The 18872-nt window shown below is 58.2% G+C and overlaps 1 protein-coding gene across 1 annotated transcript in view; it reads left to right on the forward strand.

Annotated features, from left to right (window-relative positions):
* The first annotated feature begins 3929 nt into the window (after positions 1-3929).
* The window catches only part of LOC123743349 (protein kinase C beta type-like), a 138400-nt gene continuing 123457 nt past the window's right edge, over positions 3930-18872 (forward strand). Inside the window, exon 1 of the mRNA XM_082973146.1 lies at positions 3930-3941. Coding sequence (XP_082829272.1) covers positions 3930-3941 — 12 coding nt within the window. The remainder of the gene's footprint in view (positions 3942-18872) is intronic.

The following is an 18872-nucleotide window of genomic DNA, read 5'->3' on the forward strand; positions in this document are numbered from 1 at the left end:
CCAAACCCCATAGAGATATATCTGGAGGATCAGATAACATATGGTTTATTACACTACCAAACCCCATAGAGCTATATCTGGAGGATCAGATAACATATGGTTTATTACACTACCAAACCCCATAGAGCTATATCTGGAGGATCAGATAACATATGGTTTATTACACTACCAAACCCCATAGAGATATATCTGGGACATCAGATGACACATTTGTTATAATTGGAATGTTCTAAAACCTGTAGAGAGAGACACACACACACACACGCACGCACACACACACACACACACACACACACACACACACACACACACACACACACACACAACACACACACAGGTGGGTTACATGTTGAGTTGAAGTGGCGAGGTTTAATAACAGGGGGAGTGTGTGTGTGTGTGTGTGTGTGTGTGTGTGTGTGTGTGTGTGTGTGTGTGTGTGTGTGTGTGTGTGTGTGTGTGTGTGTGTGTGTGTGTGTGTGTGTGTGTGTGTGTGTGTGTGTGTGTGTGTGTGTGTAGCTGGTTCTCTCCTGCTGTCCAATGTACTGCCTTGCAAGCAGCAGTCAGCCGGTGGAAAGAACGAGAGCCGAGTCGCGCTTAAGGAAGGAACGGCTGCGGATCTTTCCCGTTACAAACGGAGATAACACACACACACACACACACACACACACACACACAAGACACGGACGACACGGACACTGAGTGAAACAAACAAACGGACAGTTGAGGTTCTCCAAAAAAACGTATACTATAGTCCCAACATACAAAAAAACACACATTTCCACGTTGAAACCTAAACCGAACGAAAGCGATGGCTGACTCCGGAGCGAACAGCAACAGCGACGGAGAGGAAAAACCGCTGCGGGGATTCGCGCGTCAGGGCGCCCTCCGACAGAAGAACGTGCACGAAGTCAAGGACCACAAGTTCATCGCTCGCTTCTTCAAGCAGCCAACCTTCTGCAGCCACTGCACCGACTTCATCTGGTGAGCGAGAGAGAGAGAGAGAGAGAGAGAGGAGATGGAGGGGAGGGAGAGAAAGAGAGAGGTACCGCGGGGTGGCTTTGAATTGGAAGAGTTTGACCCCCTTTTGCTGAGGGCTTTAGGCTACTGTTGCAATATAATGATAATGTTGGAAAGAGGGATAGATAGAGGGAGAGGTATCGGAGTGTCTGAGCGGGGATAGGAGAGTAGAACAGAGCAGGCTTGGATACGCACTGGGCGCAGAAGTCAATTCCACAAAAGTCTGTGTGCCAGTTGGCTATAGGCTGTCCAGTATCTCACCCCTGCAGCAGGCTAGGCTATAGGCTGTCCAGTATCTCATCCCCTGCAGCAGGCTAGGCTAGGCTATAGGCTGTCCAGTATCTCACCCCTGCAGCAGGCTAGGCTATAGGCTGTCCAGTATCTCACCCCTGCAGCAGGCTAGGCTATAGGCTGTCCAGTATCTCATCCCCTGCAGCAGGCTAGGCTATAGGCTGTCCAGTATCTCATCCCCTGCAGCAGGCTAGGCTAGGCTATAGACTGTCCAGTATCTCATCCCCTGCAGCAGGCTAGGCTATAGGCTGTCCAGTATCTCATCCCCTGCAGCAGGCTAGGCTAGGCTATAGACTGTCCAGTATCTCACCCCTGCAGCAGGCTAGGCTATAGGCTGTCCAGTATCTCACCCCTGTAGCAGGCTAGGCTAGGCTATAGGCTGTCCAGTATCTCACCCCTGCAGCAGGCTAGGCTAGGCTATAGGCTGTCCAGTATCTCACCCCTGCAGCAGGCTAGGTTATAGGCTGTCCAGTATCTCACCCCTGCAGCAGGCTAGGCTATAGGCTGTCCAGTATCTCACCCCTGCAGCAGGCTAGGCTAGGCTATAGGCTGTCCAGTATCTCACCCCTGCAGCAGGCTAGGCTATAGGCTGTCCAGTATCTCATCCCTGCAGCAGGCTAGGCTATAGGCTGTCCAGTATCTCATCCCCTGCAGCAGGCTAGGCTATAGGCTGTCCAGTATCTCATCCCCTGCAGCAGGCTAGGCTATAGGCTGTCTAGTATCTCACCCCTGCAGCAGGCTAGGCTATAGGCTGTCTAGTATCTCATCCCTGCAGCAGGCTAGGCTATAGGCTGTCCAGTATCTCACCCCTGCAGCAGGCTAGGCTATAGGCTGTCCAGTATCTCAGCCCTGCAGCAGGCTAGGCTATAGGCTGTCCAGTATCTCACCCCTGCAGCAGGCTAGGCTATAGCCTGTCCAGTATCTCAGCCCTGCAGCAGGCTAGGCTATAGGCTGTCCAGTATCTCACCCCTGCAGCAGGCTAGGCTATAGCCTGTCCAGTATCTCACCCCTGCAGCAGGCTAGGCTATAGGCTGTCCAGTATCTCACCCCTGCAGCAGGCTAGGCTATAGCCTGTCCAGTATCTCACCCCTGCAGCAGGCTAGGCTATAGGCTGTCCAGTATCTCATCCCCTGCAGCAGGCTAGGCTATAGGCTGTCCAGTATCTCACCCCTGCAGCAGGCTAGGCTATAGGCTGTCCAGTATCTCACCCCTGCAGCAGGCTAGGCTATAGGCTGTCCAGTATCTCATCCCTGCAGCAGGCTAGGCTATAGGCTGTCCAGTATCTCATCCCTGCAGCAGGCTAGGCTATAGACTGTCCAGTATCTCACCCCTGCAGCAGGCTAGGCTATAGACTGTCCAGTATCTCACCCCCTGCAGCAGGCTAGGCTAGGCTAGGCTATAGGCTGTCCAGTATCTCATCCCTGCAGCAGGCTAGGCTATAGGCTGTCCAGTATCTCATCCCTGCAGCAGGCTAGGCTATAGACTGTCCAGTATCTCATCCCCTGCAGCAGGCTAGGCTAGGCTATAGGCTGTCCAGTATCTCATCCCTGCAGCAGGCTAGGCTATAGGCTGTCCAGTATCTCATCCCCTGCAGCAGGCTAGGCTATAGGCTGTCCAGTATCTCATCCCTGCAGCAGGCTAGGCTATAGACTGTCCAGTATCTCATCCCCTGCAGCAGGCTAGGCTAGGCTATAGGCTGTCCAGTATCTCATCCCCTGCAGCAGACTAGGCTATAGGCTGTCCAGTATCTCATCCCCTGCAGCAGGCTAGGCTATAGGCTGTCCAGTATCTCATCCCCTGCAGCAGGCTAGGCTATAGGCTGTCTAGTATCTCACCCCTGCAGCAGGCTAGGCTATAGGCTGTCTAGTATCTCATCCCTGCAGCAGGCTAGGCTATAGGCTGTCCAGTATCTCACCCCTGCAGCAGGCTAGGCTAGGCTATAGGCTGTCTAGTATCTCACCCCTGCAGCAGGCTAGGCTATAGGCTGTCCAGTATCTCATCCCTGCAGCAGGCTAGGCTATAGGCTGTCCAGTATCTCACCCCTGCAGCAGGCTAGGCTAGGCTATAGGCTGTCCAGTATCTCATCCCCTGCAGCAGGCTAGGCTAGGCTATAGGCTGTCCAGTATCTCATCCCCTGCAGCAGGCTAGGCTATAGGCTGTCTAGTATCTCACCCCTGCAGCAGGCTAGGCTATAGGCTGTCCAGTATCTCACCCCTGCAGCAGGCTAGGCTGTAGGCTGTCCAGTATCTCATCCCCTGCAGCAGCAAGCTAGGCTATAGGCTGTCCAGTATCTCATCCCCTGTAGCAGTCTAGGCTAGGCTATAGGCTGTCCAGTATCTCACCCCTGCAGCAGGCTAGGCTATAGGCTGTCCAGTGTCTCATCCCTGCAGCAGGCTAGGCTATAGGTTGTTCAGTATCTCACCCCTGCAGCAGCAGGCTAGGCTAGGCTAGGCTAGGCTATAGGCTGTCCAGTATCTCATCCCCTGCAGCAGGCTAGGCTAGGCTAGGCCATAGGCTATAGGCTGTCCAGTATCTCACCCCTGCAGCAGGCTAGGCTAGGCTAGGCTAGGCTAGGCTAGGCTATAGGCTGTCCAGTAGGTTGTTCCAGCATCTCACGCAACATGAGAATGACGGTAGGGGACGGACTCACAGGTGGAACATTTGCTGTTTTAATACAGACCCTATATTTGGAGAGGCAGGTAGCCTAGTGGTTAGAGGGGGGGGGACGGCAGGTAGCCTAGTGGTTAGAGTGGAGGGGCGGCAGGGAGCCTAGTGGTTAGAGTGGAGGGGAGGCAGGTAGCCTAGTGGTTAGAGTGGAGGGACGGCAGGTAGCCTAATGGTTAGAGTCGAGGGACTGCAGGTAGCCTAGTGGTTAGAGTGGAGGGGGGGGCAGGTAGCCTAGTGGATAGAGTGGGGGGGCGGCAGGTAGCCAAGTGGTTAGAGTGGAGGGACAGCAGGTAGCCTAGTGGTTAGAGTGGGGGGACGGCAGGTAGCCTAGTGGTTAGAGTGGAGGGGGGGCAGGTAGCCTAGTGGTTAGAGTGGAGGGACGGCAGGTAGCCTAGTGGTTAGAGTGGAGGGGGGGCAGGTAGCCTAGTGGTTAGAGTGGAGGGACGGCAGGGTAGACTTGTGGTTAGAGTGGAGGGACAGCAGGTAGCCTAGTCGTTAGAGTGGAGGGGTGGCAGGTAGCCTAGTGGTTAGAGTGGAGGGGGGGGGCAGGTAGCATACTGGTTAGAGTGGAGGGATGGCAGTGTAGACTTGTGGTTAGAGTGGAGGGACGGCAGGTAGCCTAGTGGTTAGAGTGGAGAGGTGGCAGGTAGCCTAGTGGTTAGAGTGGAGGGGGGGGGGGGGGGGCAGGTAGCATAGTGGTTAGAGTGGAGGGATGGCAGTGTAGCCTAGTGGTTAGAGTGGAGGGACGGCAGGTAGCCTAGTGGTTAGAGTGGAGGGGTTGCAGGGTAGCCTAGTGGTTAGAGTGGAGGGGGGCAGGTAGCCTAGTGGTTAGAGTGGAGGGGCGGCAGGGTAGCCTAGTGGTTAGAGTGTAGGGGCGGCAGGGTAGCCTAGTGGTTAGAGTGGAGGGGCGGCAGGTAGCCTAGTGGTTAGAGTGGAGGGGGTCAGGTAGCCTAGTGGTTAGAGTAGTGGGGCGGCAGGTAGCCTAGTGGTTAGAGTGGAGGGATGGCAGGTAGCCTAGTGGTTAGAGTGGAGGGGTGGCAGGGTAGCCTAGTGGTTAGAGTGTAGGGGCGGCAGGGTAGCCTAGTGGTTAGAGTGGAGGGGCGGCAAGTAGCCTAGTGGTTAGAGTGGAGGGACGGCAGGTAGCCTAGTGGTTAGAGTGGAGGGGCGGCAGGTAGCCTAGTAGTTAGAGTGGAGGGACGGCAGGTAGCCTAGTGGTTAGAGTGGTGGGACGGCAGGTAGCCTAGTCGTTAGAGTGGAGGGGTGGCAGGTAGCCTAGTGGTTAGAGTGGAGGGGGGGGGGCAGGTAGCATACTGGTTAGAGTGGAGGGACGGCAGGTAGCCTAGTGGTTAGAGTGGAGGGATGGCAGTGTAGCCTAGTGGTTAGAGTGGAGGGACGGCAGGTAGCCTAGTGGTTAGAGTGGAGGGACGGCAGGTAGTCTAGTGGTTAGAGTGGAGGGGCGGCAGGTAGCCTAGTGTTTAGAGTGGAGGGACAGCAGGTAGCCTGGTGGTTAGAGTGTAGGGGTTGCAGGGTAGCCTATTGGTTAGAGTGGAGGGACGGCAGGTAGCCTAGTGGTTAGAGTGGAGGGGTGGCAGGTAGCCTAGTGGTTAGAGTGGAGGGGGGGGGGGGCAGGTAGCATAGTGGTTAGAGTGGAGGGATGGCAGTGTAGCCTAGTGGTTAGAGTGGAGGGACGGCAGGTAGCCTTTTGGTTAGAGTGGAGGGACGGCAGGTAGCCTAGTGGTTAGAGTGGTGGGGCGGCAGGTAGCCTAGTGGTTAGATTGGAGGGACGGCAGGTAGCCTAGTGGTTAGAATGGAGGGACGGCAGGTAGCCTAGTGGTTAGAGTTGAGGGACGGCAGGTAGCCTAGTGGTTAGAGTGGGGGGGCGGCAGGTAGCCTAGTGGTTAGAGTGGAGGGACGGCAGGTAGCCTAGTGGTTAGCGTGCAGGGGCGGCAGGTAGCCTAGTGGTTAGAGTGGAGGGACGGCAGGGTAGCCTAGTGGTTAGAGTGGAGGGACGGCAGGTAGCCTAGTTGTTAGAGTGGAGGGACGGCAGGTAGCCTTGTGGTTAGAGTGGAGGGACGGCAGGTAGCCTAGTGGTTAGAGTGGAGGGGTGGCAGGTAGCCTAGTGGTTAGAGTGGAGGGGGGGGGGGCAGGTAGCATAGTGGTTAGAGTGGAGGGATGGCAGTGTAGACTTGTGGTTAGAGTGGAGGGACGGCAGGTAGCCTAGTGGTTAGAGTGGAGGGACGGCAGGTAGCCTAGTGGTTAGAGTGGAGGGGGGGGGGGGGGGGCAGGTAGCATAGTGGTTAGAGTGGAGGGATGGCAGTGTAGCCTAGTGGTTTTAGTGGAGGGACGGCAGGTAGCCTTTTGGTTAGAGTGGAGGGACGGCAGGTAGCCTAGTGGTTAGAGTGGTGGGGCGGCAGGTAGCCTAGTGGTTAGAGTGGAGGGTTGGCAGGTAGCCTAGTGGTTAGAGTGGGGGGGGGGGGGCAGGTAGCATAGTGGTTAGAGTGGAGGGATGGCAGTATAGCCTAGTGGTTAGAGTGGAGGGATGGCAGGTAGCCTAGTGGTTAGAGTGGAGGGACGGCAGGTAGCCTAGTGGTTAGGGTGGAGGGGGGGCAGGTAGCCTAGTGTTTAGAGTGGAGGGACAGCAGGTAGCCTGGTGGTTAGAGTGTAGGGGTTGCAGGGTAGCCTAGTGGTTAGAGTGGAGGGGGGCAGGTATCCTAGTGGTTAGAGTGGAGGGGCGGCAGGTAGCCTAGTGGTTAGAGTGGAGGGGCGGCAGGGTAGCCTAGTGGTTAGAGTGTAGGGGCGGCAGGGTAGCCTAGTGGTTAGAGTGGAGGGGCGGCATGTAGCCTAGTGGTTAGAGTGGAGGGACGGCAGGTAGCCTAGTGGTTAGAGTGGAGGGCGTCAGGTAGCCTAGTGGTTAGAGTAGAGGGGTGGCAGGTAGCCTAGTGGTTAGAGTGGAGGGATGGCAGGTAGCCTAGTGGTTAGAGAGGAGGGGAGGCAGGTAGCCTAGTGGTTAGAGTGGAGGGGCGGCAGGTAGCCTAGTGGTTAGAGTTGAGGGGCGGCAGTTAGCCTTGTGGTTAGAGTGGAGGGACTGCAGGGTAGACTATTGGTTAGAGAGGAGGGACGGCAGGTAGTCTAGTGGTTAGAGAGGAGGGACGGCAGGTAGTCTAGTGGTTAGAGTGGAGGGGCGGCAAGTAGCCTAGTGGTTAGAGTGGAGGGACGGCAGGTAGCCTATTGGTTAGAGTGGAGGGGCGCCAGGTAGCCTAGTGGTTAGAGTGGAGGGACGGCAGGTAGCCTAGTGGTTAGAGTGGGGGGACGGCAGGTAGCCTAGTGGTTAGAGTGGAGAGGCGGCAGGTAGCCTAGTGGTTAGAGTGTAGGGGGGCAGGTAGCCTAGTGGTTAAAGTGGAGGGACGGCAGGTAGCCTAGTGGTTAGAGTGGGGGGGGCGGCAGGTAGCCTAGTGGTTAGAGTGGAGGGATGGCAGGTAGCCTAGTGGTTAGAGTGCAGGGGCGGCAGGTAGCCTAGTGGTTAGAGTGGAGGGGGGGCAGGTAGCCTAGTGGTTAGATTGGAGGGACGGCAGGTAGCCTAGTGGTTAGAGTGGATGGACGCCAGGTAGCCTAGTGGTTAGAGTGGAGGGACGGCAGGTAGCCTAGTGGTTAGAGTGGAGGGGAGGCAGGTAGCCTAGTGTTTAGAGTGGAGGGACTGCAGGGTAGCCTAGTGGTTAGAGTGGTGGGACGGCAGGTAGCCTAGTGTTTAGAGTGGAGGGACGGCAGGGTAGCCTAGTGGTTAGAGTGGAGGGGCGGCAGGTAGTCTAGTGGTTAGAGTGGAGGGGAGGAAGGTAGCCTAGTGGTTAGAGTGGAGGGGAGGCAGGTAGACTAGTGGTTAGAGTGGAGGGACGGCAGGTAGCCTAGTGTTTAGAGTGGAGGGACGGCAGGTAGTCTAGTGGTTAGAGTGGAGGGGAGGCAGGTAGCCTAGTGGTTAGAGTGGAGGGGAGGCAGGTAGCCTAGTGGTTAGAGTGGAGGGGCTGCAGGTAGCCTAGTGGTTAGAGTGGAGGGACGGCAGGTAGCCTAGTGGTTAGAGTGGAGGGGCGGCGGGTAGCCTAGTGGTTAGAGTGGAGGGACGGCAGGTAGCCTAGTGGTTAGAGTGGAGGGGCTGCAGGTAGTCTAGTGGTTAGAGTGGAGGGACGGCAGGTAGCCTAGTGGTTACAGTGGAGGGACGGCAGGTAGCCTAGTGTTTAGAGTGGAGGGATGGCAGGGTAGCCTAGTGGTTAGAGTGGAGGGATGGCAGGGTAGCCTAGTGGTTAGAGTGGAGGGGTGGCAGGTAGCCTAGTGGTTAGAGTGGAGGGACGGCAGGTAGCCTAGTGTTTAGAGTGGAGGGACGGCAGGTAGCCTAGTGGTTAGAGTGGAGGGACGGCAGGTAGCGTAGTGGTTAGAGTGGAGGGGCGGCAGGGTAGCCTAGTGGTTAGAGTGGAGCGGTGGCAGGTAGCCTATTGGTTAGAGTGGAGGGACGGCAGGTAGCCTAGTGTTTAGAGTGGAGTTACGGCAGGTAGCCTAGTGGTTAGAGTGGAGGGACGGCAGGTAGCCTAGTGGTTAGAGTGGAGGGACGGCAGGTAGCCTAGTTGTTAGAGTGGAGGGGCTGCAGGTAGCCTAGTGGTTAGAGCGGAGGGACGGCAGGTAGCCTAGTGGTTAGAGTGGAGGGGCGGCGGGTAGCCTAGTGGTTAGAGTGGAGGGACGGCGGGTAGCCTAGTGGTTAGAGTGGAGGGGCTGCAGGTAGTCTAGTGGTTAGAGTGGAGGGACGGCAGGTAGCCTAGTGGTTACAGTGGAGGGACGGCAGGTAGCCTAGTGTTTAGAGTGGAGGGATGGCAGGGTAGCCTAGTGGTTAGAGTGGAGGGATGGCAGGGTAGCCTAGTGGTTAGAGTGGATGGGCGGCAGGTAGCCTATTGGTTAGAGTGGAGGGACGGCAGGTAGCCTAGTGTTTAGAGTGGAGTTACGGCAGGTAGCCTAGTGGTTAGAGTGGAGGGACGGCAGGTAGCCTAGTGGTTAGAGTGGAGGGGCGGCAGGGTAGCCTAGTGGTTAGAGTGGAGCGGTGGCAGGTAGCCTAGTGGTTAGAGTGGATGGACGGCAGGTAGCCTAGTGGTTAGAGTGGAGGGGGGGGGGGGGCAGGTAGCCTAGTGGTTAGAGTGGAGGGATGGCAGGTAGCCTAGTGGTTAGAGTGGAGGGAAGGCAGGGTAGACTAGTGGTTAGAGTGGAGGGGCGGCAGGTAGCCTCGTGGTTAGAATGGAGGGACGGCAGGTAGTCTTGTGGTTAGAGTGGAGGGGCGGCAGGTAGCCTAGTGGTTAGCGTGGAGGGACGGCAGGTAGTCTTGTGGTTAGAGTGGAGGGGCGGCAGGTAGCCTAGTGGTTAGAGTGGAGGGATGGCAGGTAGCCTAGTGGTTAGAGTGGAGGGAAGGCAGGGTAGACTAGTGGTTAGAGTGGAGGGGCGGCAGGTAGCCTCGTGGTTAGGATGGAGGGACGGCAGGTAGTCTTGTGGTTAGAGTGGAGGGGCGGCAGGTAGCCTAGTGGTTAGAGTGGAGGGACGGCAGGTAGTCTTGTGGTTAGAGTGGAGGGGCGGCAGGTAGCCTAGTGGTTAGAGTGGAGGGGCGGCAAGTAGCCTAGTGGTTAGAGTGGAGGGACGGCAGGTAGCCTAGTGGTTAGAGTGGAGGGGGGGGGGCAGGTAGCCTAGTGGTTAGAGTGGAGGGATGGCAGGTAGCCTAGTGGTTAGAGTGGAGGGAAGGCAGGGTAGACTAGTGGTTAGAGTGGAGGGGCGGCAGGTAGCCTCGTGGTTAGAATGGAGGGACGGCAGGTAGTCTTGTGGTTAGAGTGGAGGGGCGGCAGGTAGCCTAGTGGTTAGCGTGGAGGGACGGCAGGTAGTCTTGTGGTTAGAGTGGAGGGGCGGCAGGTAGCCTAGTGGTTAGAGTGGAGGGATGGCAGGTAGCCTAGTGGTTAGAGTGGAGGGAAGGCAGGGTAGACTAGTGGTTAGAGTGGAGGGGCGGCAGGTAGCCTCGTGGTTAGAATGGAGGGACGGCAGGTAGTCTTGTGGTTAGAGTGGAGGGGCGGCATGTAGCCTAGTGGTTAGCGTGGAGGGACGGCAGGTAGTCTTGTGGTTAGAGTGGAGGGGCGGCAGGTAGCCTAGTGGTTAGAGTGGAGGGGGGCGGCAGGTAGCCTAGTGGTTAGAGGTGAGGGGCGGCTAGGTAGCCTACTGGTTAGAGTGGAGGGGCGGCAGGGTAGCCTAGTGGTTCGAGTGGAGGGGTGGCAGGTAGCCTAGTGGTTAGAGTGGAGGGGCGGCAGGTAGACTAGTGGTTAGAGTGGAGGGACGGCAGGTAGCCTAGTGGTTAGAGCGGAGGGATGGCAGGTAGTCTAGTGGTTAGAGTGGAGGGGCGGCAGGTAGCCTAGTGGTTAGAGTGGAGGGACGGCAGGTAGGCTAGTGGTTAGAGTGGAGGGGCGGCAGGTAGCCTGGTGGTTAGAGTGGAGGGGAGGCAGGTAGCCTAGTGGTTAGAGGGGGGGGACGGCAGGTAGCCTAGGGGTTAGAGTGGAGGGACGGCAGGTAGCCTAGTGGTTAGAGTGGAGGGACGGCAGGTAGACTAGTGGTTAGAGTGGAGGGGAGGCAGGTAGCCTACTGTTTAGAGTGGAGGGACGGCAGGGTAGCCTAGTGGTTAGAGTGGAGGGGCGGCAGGTAGTCTAGTGGTTAGAGTGGAGGCGAGGCAGGTAGCCTAGTGGTTAGAGTGGAGGGGAGGCAGGTAGCCTAGTGGTTAGAGTGGAGGGACGGCAGGTAGCCAATTGTTTAGAGTGGAGGGACGGCAGGTAGTCTAGTGGTTAGAGTGTAGGGGAGGCAGGTAGCCTAGTGGTTAGAATGGAGGGGAGGCAGGTAGCCTAGTGGTTAGAGTGGAGGGGCTGCAGGTAGCCTAGTGGTTAGAGTGGAGGGACGGCAGGTAGCCTAGTGGTTAGAGTGGAGGGGCTGCAGGTAGACTAGTGGTTAGAGTGGAGGGACGGCAGGTAGCCTAGTGGTTAGAGTGGAGGGGCGGCAGGTAGCCTAGTGGTTAGAGCGGAGGGACGGCAGGTAGCCTAGTGGTTAGAGTGGAGGGGGGGGGGCAGGTAGCCTAGTGGTTAGAGTGGAGGGATGGCAGGTAGCCTAGTGGTTAGAGTGGAGGGAAGGCAGGGTAGACTAGTGGTTAGAGTGGAGGGGCGGCAGGTAGCCTCGTGGTTAGAATGGAGGGACGGCAGGTAGTCTTGTGGTTAGAGTGGAGGGGCGGCAGGTAGCCTAGTGGTTAGAGTGGAGGGACGGCAGGTAGTCTTGTGGTTAGAGTGGAGAGGCGGCAGGTAGCCTAGTGGTTAGAGTGGAGGGGGGCGGCAGGTAGCCTAGTGGTTAGAGTTGAGGGGCGGCTAGGTAGCCTACTGGTTAGAGTGGAGGGGCGGCAGGGTAGCCTAGTCGTTAGAGTGGAGGGGTGGCAGGTAGCCTAGTGGTTAGAGTGGAGGGGTGGCAGGTAGACTAGTGGTTAGAGTGGAGGGACGGCAGGTAGCCTAGTGGTTAGAGCGGAGGGACGGCAGGTAGTCTAGTGGTTAGAGTGGAGGGGCGGCAGGTAGCCTAGTGGTTAGAGTGGAGGGATGGCAGGTAGGCTAGTGGTTAGAGTGGAGGGGCGGCAGGTAGCCTGGTGGTTAGAGTGGAGGGGAGGCAGGTAGCCTAGTGGTTAGAGGGGGGGGGACGGCAGGTAGCCTAGTGGTTAGAGTGGAGGGACGGCAGGTAGCCTAGTGGTTAGAGTGGAGGAACGGCAGGTAGACTAGTGGTTAGAGTGGAGGGGAGGCAGGTAGCCTAGTGTTTAGAGTGGAGGGACGGCAGGGTAGCCTAGTGGTTAGAGTGGTGGGACGGCAGGTAGCCTAGTGTTTAGAGTGGAGGGACGGCAGGGTAGCCTAGTGGTTAGAGTGGAGGGGCGGCAGGTAGCCTAGTGGTTAGAGTGGAGGGACGGCAGGTAGCCTAGTGTTTAGAGTGGAGGGACGGCAGGTAGTCTAGTGGTTAGAGTGGAGGGGAGGCAGGTAGCCTAGTGGTTAGAGTGGAGGGGAGGCAGGTAGCCTAGTGGTTAGAGTGGAGGGGAGGCAGGTAGCCTAGTGGTTAGAGTGGAGGGGCTGCAGGTAGCCTAGTGGTTAGAGTGGAGGGACGGCAGGTAGCCTAGTGGTTAGAGTGGAGGGGCTGCAGGTAGCCTAGTGGTTAGAGTGGAGGGACGGCAGGTAGCCTAGTGGTTAGAGTGGAGGGGCGGCAGGTAGCCTAGTGGTTAGAGCGGAGGGACGGCAGGTAGCCTAGTGGTTAGAGTGGAGGGGCTGCAGGTAGTCTAGTGGTTAGAGCGGAGGGACGGCAGGTAGCCTAGTGGTTAGAGTGGAGGGACGGCAGGTAGCCTAGTGTTTAGAGTGGAGGGATGGCAGGGTAGCCTAGTGGTTAGAGTGGAGGGATGGCAGGGAAGCCAAGTGGTTAGAGTGGAGGGGCGGCAGGTAGCCTAGTGGTTAGAGTGGAGGGACGGCAGGTAGCCTAGTGTTTAGAGTGGAGGGACGGCAGGTAGCCTGGTGGTTAGAGTGGAGGGACGGCAGGTAGCCTAGTGGTTAGAGTGGAGCGGTGGCAGGTAGCCTAGTGGTTAGAGTGGAGGGACGGCAGGTAGCCTAGTGGTTAGAGTGGAGGGGGGGGCAGGTAGCCTAGTGGTTAGAGTGGAGGGATGGCAGGTAGCCTAGTGGTTAGAGTGGAGGGAAGGCAGGGTAGGCTAGTGGTTAGAGTGGAGGGGCGGCAGGTAGCCTCGTGGTTAGAGTGGAGGGACGGCAGGTAGCCTAGTGGTTAGAGTGGAGGGGCGGCAGGTAGCCTAGTGGTTAGAGCGGAGGGACGTCAGGTAGCCTAGTGGTTAGAGTGGAGGGGCTGCAGGTAGTCTAGTGGTTAGAGTGGAGGGACGGCAGGTAGCCTAGTGGTTAGAGTGGAGGGACGGCAGGTAGCCTAGTGTTTAGAGTGGAGGGATGGCAGGGTAGCCTAGTGGTTAGAGTGGAGGGATGGCAGGGAAGCCAAGTGGTTAGAGTTGAGTGGCGGCAGGTAGCCTAGTGGTTAGAGTGGAGGGACGGCAGGTAGCCTAGTGTTTAGAGTGGAGGGACGGCAGGTAGCCTAGTGGTTAGAGTGGAGGGACGGCAGGTAGCCTAGTGGTTAGAGTGGAGGGACGGCAGGTAGCCTAGTGGTTAGAGTGGAGGGGGGGGGGCAGGTAGCCTAGTGGTTAGAGTGGAGGGATGGCAGGTAGCCTAGTGGTTAGAGTGGAGGGAAGGCAGGGTAGGCTAGTGGTTAGAGTGGAGGGGCGGCAGGTAGCCTCGTGGTTAGAGTGGAGGGACGGCAGGTAGCCTAGTGGTTAGAGTGGAGGGAAGGCAGGGTAGACTAGTGGTTAGAGTGGAGGGGCGGCAGGTAGCCTCGTGGTTAGAATGGAGGGACGGCAGGTAGTCTTGTGGTTAGAGTGGAGGGGCGGCAGGTAGCCTAGTGGTTAGCGTGGAGGGACGGCAGGTAGTCTTGTGGTTAGAGTGGAGGGGCGGCAGGTAGCCTAGTGGTTAGAGTGGAGGGGGGCGGCAGGTAGCCTAGTGGTTAGAGTTGAGGGGCGGCTAGGTAGCCTACTGGTTAGAGTGGAGGGGCGGCAGGGTAGCCTAGTGGTTAGAGTGGAGGGGTGGCAGGTAGCCTAGTGGTTAGAGTGGAGGGGCGGCAGGTAGACTAGTGGTTAGAGTGGAGGGACGGCAGGTAGCCTAGTGGTTAGAGCGGAGGGATGGCAGGTAGTCTAGTGGTTAGAGTGGAGGGGCGGCAGGTAGCCTAGTGGTTAGAGTGGAGGGACGGCAGGTAGGCTAGTGGTTAGAGTGGAGGGGCGGCAGGTAGCCTGGTGGTTAGAGTGGAGGGGAGGCAGGTAGCCTAGTGGTTAGAGGGGGGGGACGGCAGGTAGCCTACTGGTTAGAGTGGAGGGACGGCAGGGTAGCCTAGTGGTTAGAGTGGAGGGATGGCAGGGAAGCCAAGTGGTTAGAGTTGAGTGGCGGCAGGTAGCCTAGTGGTTAGAGTGGAGGGACGGCAGGTAGCCTAGTGTTTAGAGTGGAGGGACGGCAGGTAGCCTAGTGGTTAGAGTGGAGGGACGGCAGGTAGCCTAGTGGTTAGAGTGGAGGGACGGCAGGTAGCCTAGTGGTTAGAGTGGAGGGGGGGGGGCAGGTAGCCTAGTGGTTAGAGTGGAGGGATGGCAGGTAGCCTAGTGGTTAGAGTGGAGGGAAGGCAGGGTAGGCTAGTGGTTAGAGTGGAGGGGCGGCAGGTAGCCTCGTGGTTAGAGTGGAGGGACGGCAGGTAGCCTAGTGGTTAGAGTGGAGGGAAGGCAGGGTAGACTAGTGGTTAGAGTGGAGGGGCGGCAGGTAGCCTCGTGGTTAGAATGGAGGGACGGCAGGTAGTCTTGTGGTTAGAGTGGAGGGGCGGCAGGTAGCCTAGTGGTTAGCGTGGAGGGACGGCAGGTAGTCTTGTGGTTAGAGTGGAGGGGCGGCAGGTAGCCTAGTGGTTAGAGTGGAGGGGGGCGGCAGGTAGCCTAGTGGTTAGAGTTGAGGGGCGGCTAGGTAGCCTACTGGTTAGAGTGGAGGGGCGGCAGGGTAGCCTAGTGGTTAGAGTGGAGGGGTGGCAGGTAGCCTAGTGGTTAGAGTGGAGGGGCGGCAGGTAGACTAGTGGTTAGAGTGGAGGGACGGCAGGTAGCCTAGTGGTTAGAGCGGAGGGATGGCAGGTAGTCTAGTGGTTAGAGTGGAGGGGCGGCAGGTAGCCTAGTGGTTAGAGTGGAGGGACGGCAGGTAGGCTAGTGGTTAGAGTGGAGGGGCGGCAGGTAGCCTGGTGGTTAGAGTGGAGGTGAGGCAGGTAGCCTAGTGGTTAGAGGGGGGGGACGGCAGGTAGCCTAGTGGTTAGAGTGGAGGGACGGCAGGTAGCCTAGTGGTTAGAGTGGAGGGACGGCAGGTAGACTAGTGGTTAGAGTGGAGGGGAGGCAGGTAGCCTACTGTTTAGAGTGGAGGGACGGCAGGGTAGCCTAGTGGTTAGAGTGGTGGGACGGCAGGTAGCCTAGTGGTTAGAGTGGAGGGACGGCAAGGTAGCCTAGTGGTTAGAGTGGAGGGGCGGCAGGTAGTCTAGTGGTTAGAGTGGAGGCGAGGCAGGTAGCCTAGTGGTTAGAGTGGAGGGGAGGCAGGTAGCCTAGTGGTTAGAGTGGAGGGACGGCAGGTAGCCTAGTGTTTAGAATGGAGGGACGGCAGGTAGTCTAGTGGTTAGAGTGTAGGGGAGGCAGGTAGCCTAGTGGTTAGAATGGAGGGGAGGCAGGTAGCCTAGTGGTTAGAGTGGAGGGGCTGCAGGTAGCCTAGTGGTTAGAGTGGAGGGACGGCAGGTAGCCTAGTGGTTAGAGTGGAGGGGCTGCAGGTAGACTAGTGGTTAGAGTGGAGGGACGGCAGGTAGCCTAGTGGTTAGAGTGGAGGGGCGGCAGGTAGCCTAGTGGTTAGAGCGGAGGGACGGCAGGTAGCCTAGTGGTTAGAGTGGAGGGGGGGGGCAGGTAGCCTAGTGGTTAGAGTGGAGGGATGGCAGGTAGCCTAGTGGTTAGAGTGGAGGGAAGGCAGGGTAGACTAGTGGTTAGAGTGGAGGGGCGGCAGGTAGCCTCGTGGTTAGAATGGAGGGACGGCAGGTAGTCTTGTGGTTAGAGTGGAGGGGCGGCAGGTAGCCTAGTGGTTAGAGTGGAGGGACGGCAGGTAGTCTTGTGGTTAGAGTGGAGGGGCGGCAGGTAGCCTAGTGGTTAGTGTGGAGGGGGGCGGCAGGTAGCCTAGTGGTTAGAGTTGAGGGGCGGCTAGGTAGCCTACTGGTTAGAGTGGAGGGGCGGCAGGGTAGCCTAGTGGTTAGAGTGGAGGGGTGGCAGGTAGCCTAGTGGTTAGAGTGGAGGGGTGGCAGGTAGACTATTGGTTAGAGTGGAGGGACGGCAGGTAGCCTAGTGGTTAGAGCGCAGGGACGGCAGGTAGTCTAGTGGTTAGAGTGGAGGGGCGGCAGGTAGCCTAGTGGTTAGAGTGGAGGGATGGCAGGTAGGCTAGTGGTTAGAGTGGAGGGGCGGCAGGTAGCCTGGTGGTTAGAGTGGAGGGGAGGCAGGTAGCCTAGTGGTTAGAGGGGGGGGACGGCAGGTAGCCTAGTGGTTAGAGTGGAGGGACGGCAGGTAGCCTAGTGGTTAGAGTGGAGGAACGGCAGGTAGACTAGTGGTTAGAGTGGAGGGGAGGCAGGTAGCCTAGTGTTTAGAGTGGAGGGACGGCAGGGTAGCCTAGTGGTTAGAGTGGTGGGACGGCAGGTAGCCTAGTGTTTAGAGTGGAGGGACGGCAGGGTAGCCTAGTGGTTAGAGTGGAGGGGCGGCAGGTAGCCTAGTGGTTAGATTGGAGGGACGGCAGGTAGCCTAGTGTTTAGAGTGGAGGGACGGCAGGTAGTCTAGTGGTTAGAGTGGAGGGGAGGCAGGTAGCCTAGTGGTTAGAGTGGAGGGGAGGCAGGTAGCCTAGTGGTTAGAGTGGAGGGGAGGCAGGTAGCCTAGTGGTTAGAGTGGAGGGGCTGCAGGTAGCCTAGTGGTTAGAGTGGAGGGACGGCAGGTAGCCTAGTGGTTAGAGTGGAGGGGCTGCAGGTAGCCTAGTGGTTAGAGTGGAGGGACGGCAGGTAGCCTAGTGGTTAGAGTGGAGGGGCGGCAGGTAGCCTAGTGGTTAGAGCGGAGGGACGGCAGGTAGCCTAGTGGTTAGAGTGGAGGGGCTGCAGGTAGTCTAGTGGTTAGAGTGGAGGGACGGCAGGTAGCCTAGTGGTTAGAGTGGAGGGACGGCAGGTAGCCTAGTGTTTAGAGTGGAGGGATGGCAGGGTAGCCTAGTGGTTAGAGTGGAGGTATGGCAGGGAAGCCAAGTGGTTAGAGTGGAGGGGCGGCAGGTAGCCTAGTGGTTAGAGTGGAGGGACGGCAGGTAGCCTAGTGTTTAGAGTGGAGGGACGGCAGGTAGCCTGGTGGTTAGAGTGGAGGGACGGCAGGTAGCCTAGTGGTTAGAGTGGAGCGGTGGCAGGTAGCCTAGTGGTTAGAGTGGAGGGACGGCAGGTAGCCTAGTGGTTAGAGTGGAGGGGGGGGGGCAGGTAGCCTAGTGGTTAGAGTGGGGGGGGGGGGGCAGGTAGCCTAGTGGTTAGAGTGTAGGGACGGCTGGTAGCCTAGTGGTTAGAGTGGAGGGGCGGCAGGTAGTCTAGTGGTTAGAGGGGGGGGGGCAGGTAGCCTAGTGGTTAGAGTGGAGGGGAGGCAGGTAGACTAGTGGTTAGAGTGGAGGGGGGGCAGGTAGCCTAGTGGTTAGAGTGGAGGGACGGCAGGTAGCCTAGTGGTTAGAGTGGAGGGGCGGCAGGGTAGCCTAGTGGTTAGAGTGGAGGGGTGGCAGGTTGCCTAGTGGTTAGAGTGGAGGGACGGCAGGTAGCCTAGTGGTTAGAGTGGAGGGGGGGGCATGTAGCCTAGTGGTTAGAGTAGAGGGATGGCAGGTAGCCTAGTGGTTAGAGTGGAGGGAAGGCAGGGTAGACTAGTGGTTAGAGTGGAGGGGCGGCAGGTAGCCTCGTGGTTAGAATGGAGGGACGGCAGGTAGTCTTGTGGTTAGAGTGGAGGGACGGCAGGTAGTCTTATGGTTAGAATGGAGGGGCGGCAGGTAGCCTAGTGGTTAGAGTGGAGGGGCGGCAGGTAGCCTAGTGGTTAGAGTGGAGGGGGGCGGCAGGTAGCCTAGTGGTTAGAGTGGAGGGGGCAGGTAGCCTAGTGGTTAGAGTGGAGGGGCAGCAGGTAGCCTAGTGGTTAGAGTGGAGGGGGGCTGCAGGTAGCCTAGTGGTTAGAGTGGAGGGGGCAGGTAGCCTCGTGGTTAGAGTGGAGGGGCGGCTAGGTAGCCTACTGGTTAGAGTGGAGGGGCGGCAGGGTAGCCTAGTGGTTAGAGTGGAGGGACGGCAGGTAGGCTACTGGTTAGAGTGGAGGGGCGGCAGGTAGCCTAGTGGTTAGAGTGGAGGGGAGGCAGGTAGCCTAGTGGTTAGGGGGGGGGGCAGGTAGCCTACTGTTTAGAGGGGGGACAGGTAGCCTAGTGTTTAGAGGGGGGGGCAGGTAGCCTAGTGGTTAGAGGGGGGGGGGCAGGTAGCCTAGTGGTTAGAGTGGGGGGGGGGGCAGGTAGCCTAGTGGTTAGAGTGTAGGGACGGCTGGTAGCCTAGTGGTTAGAGTGGAGGGGCGGCAGGTAGTCTAGTGGTTAGAGGGGGGGGGGGGCAGGTAGCCTAGTGGTTAGAGTGGAGGGGAGGCAGGTAGACTAGTGGTTAGAGTGGAGGGGGGGCAGGTAGCCTAGTGGTTAGAGTGGAGGGACGGCAGGTAGCCTAGTGGTTAGAGTGGAGGGGTGGCAGGGTAGCCTAGTGGTTAGAGTGGAGGGGTGGCAGGTTGCCTAGTGGTTAGAGTGGAGGGACGGCAGGTAGCCTAATGGTTAGAGTGGAGGGGGGGGCATGTAGCCTAGTGGTTAGAGTAGAGGGATGGCAGGTAGCCTAGTGGTTAGAGTGGAGGGAAGGCAGGGTAGACTAGTGGTTAGAGTGTAGGGGCGGCAGGTAGCCTCGTGGTTAGAATGGAGGGACGGCAGGTAGTCTTGTGGTTAGAGTGGAGGGGCGGCAGGTAGCCTAGTGGTTAGAGTGGAGGGACGGCAGGTAGTCTTGTGGTTAGAGTGGAGGGGCGGCAGGTAGCCTAGTGGTTAGAGTGGAGGGGCGGCAGGTAGCCTAGTGGTTAGAGTGGAGGGGGGCGGCAGGTAGCCTAGTGGTTAGAGTTGAGGGGCGGCTAGGTAGCCTACTGGTTAGAGTGGAGGTTGCGGCAGGGTAGCCTAGTGGTT

Source organism: Salmo salar, chromosome 03 (assembly GCF_965601325.2).
Source record: "Salmo salar chromosome 03, fSalSal1, whole genome shotgun sequence".
NCBI classification, from domain to species: Eukaryota; Metazoa; Chordata; class Actinopteri; order Salmoniformes; family Salmonidae; genus Salmo; species Salmo salar.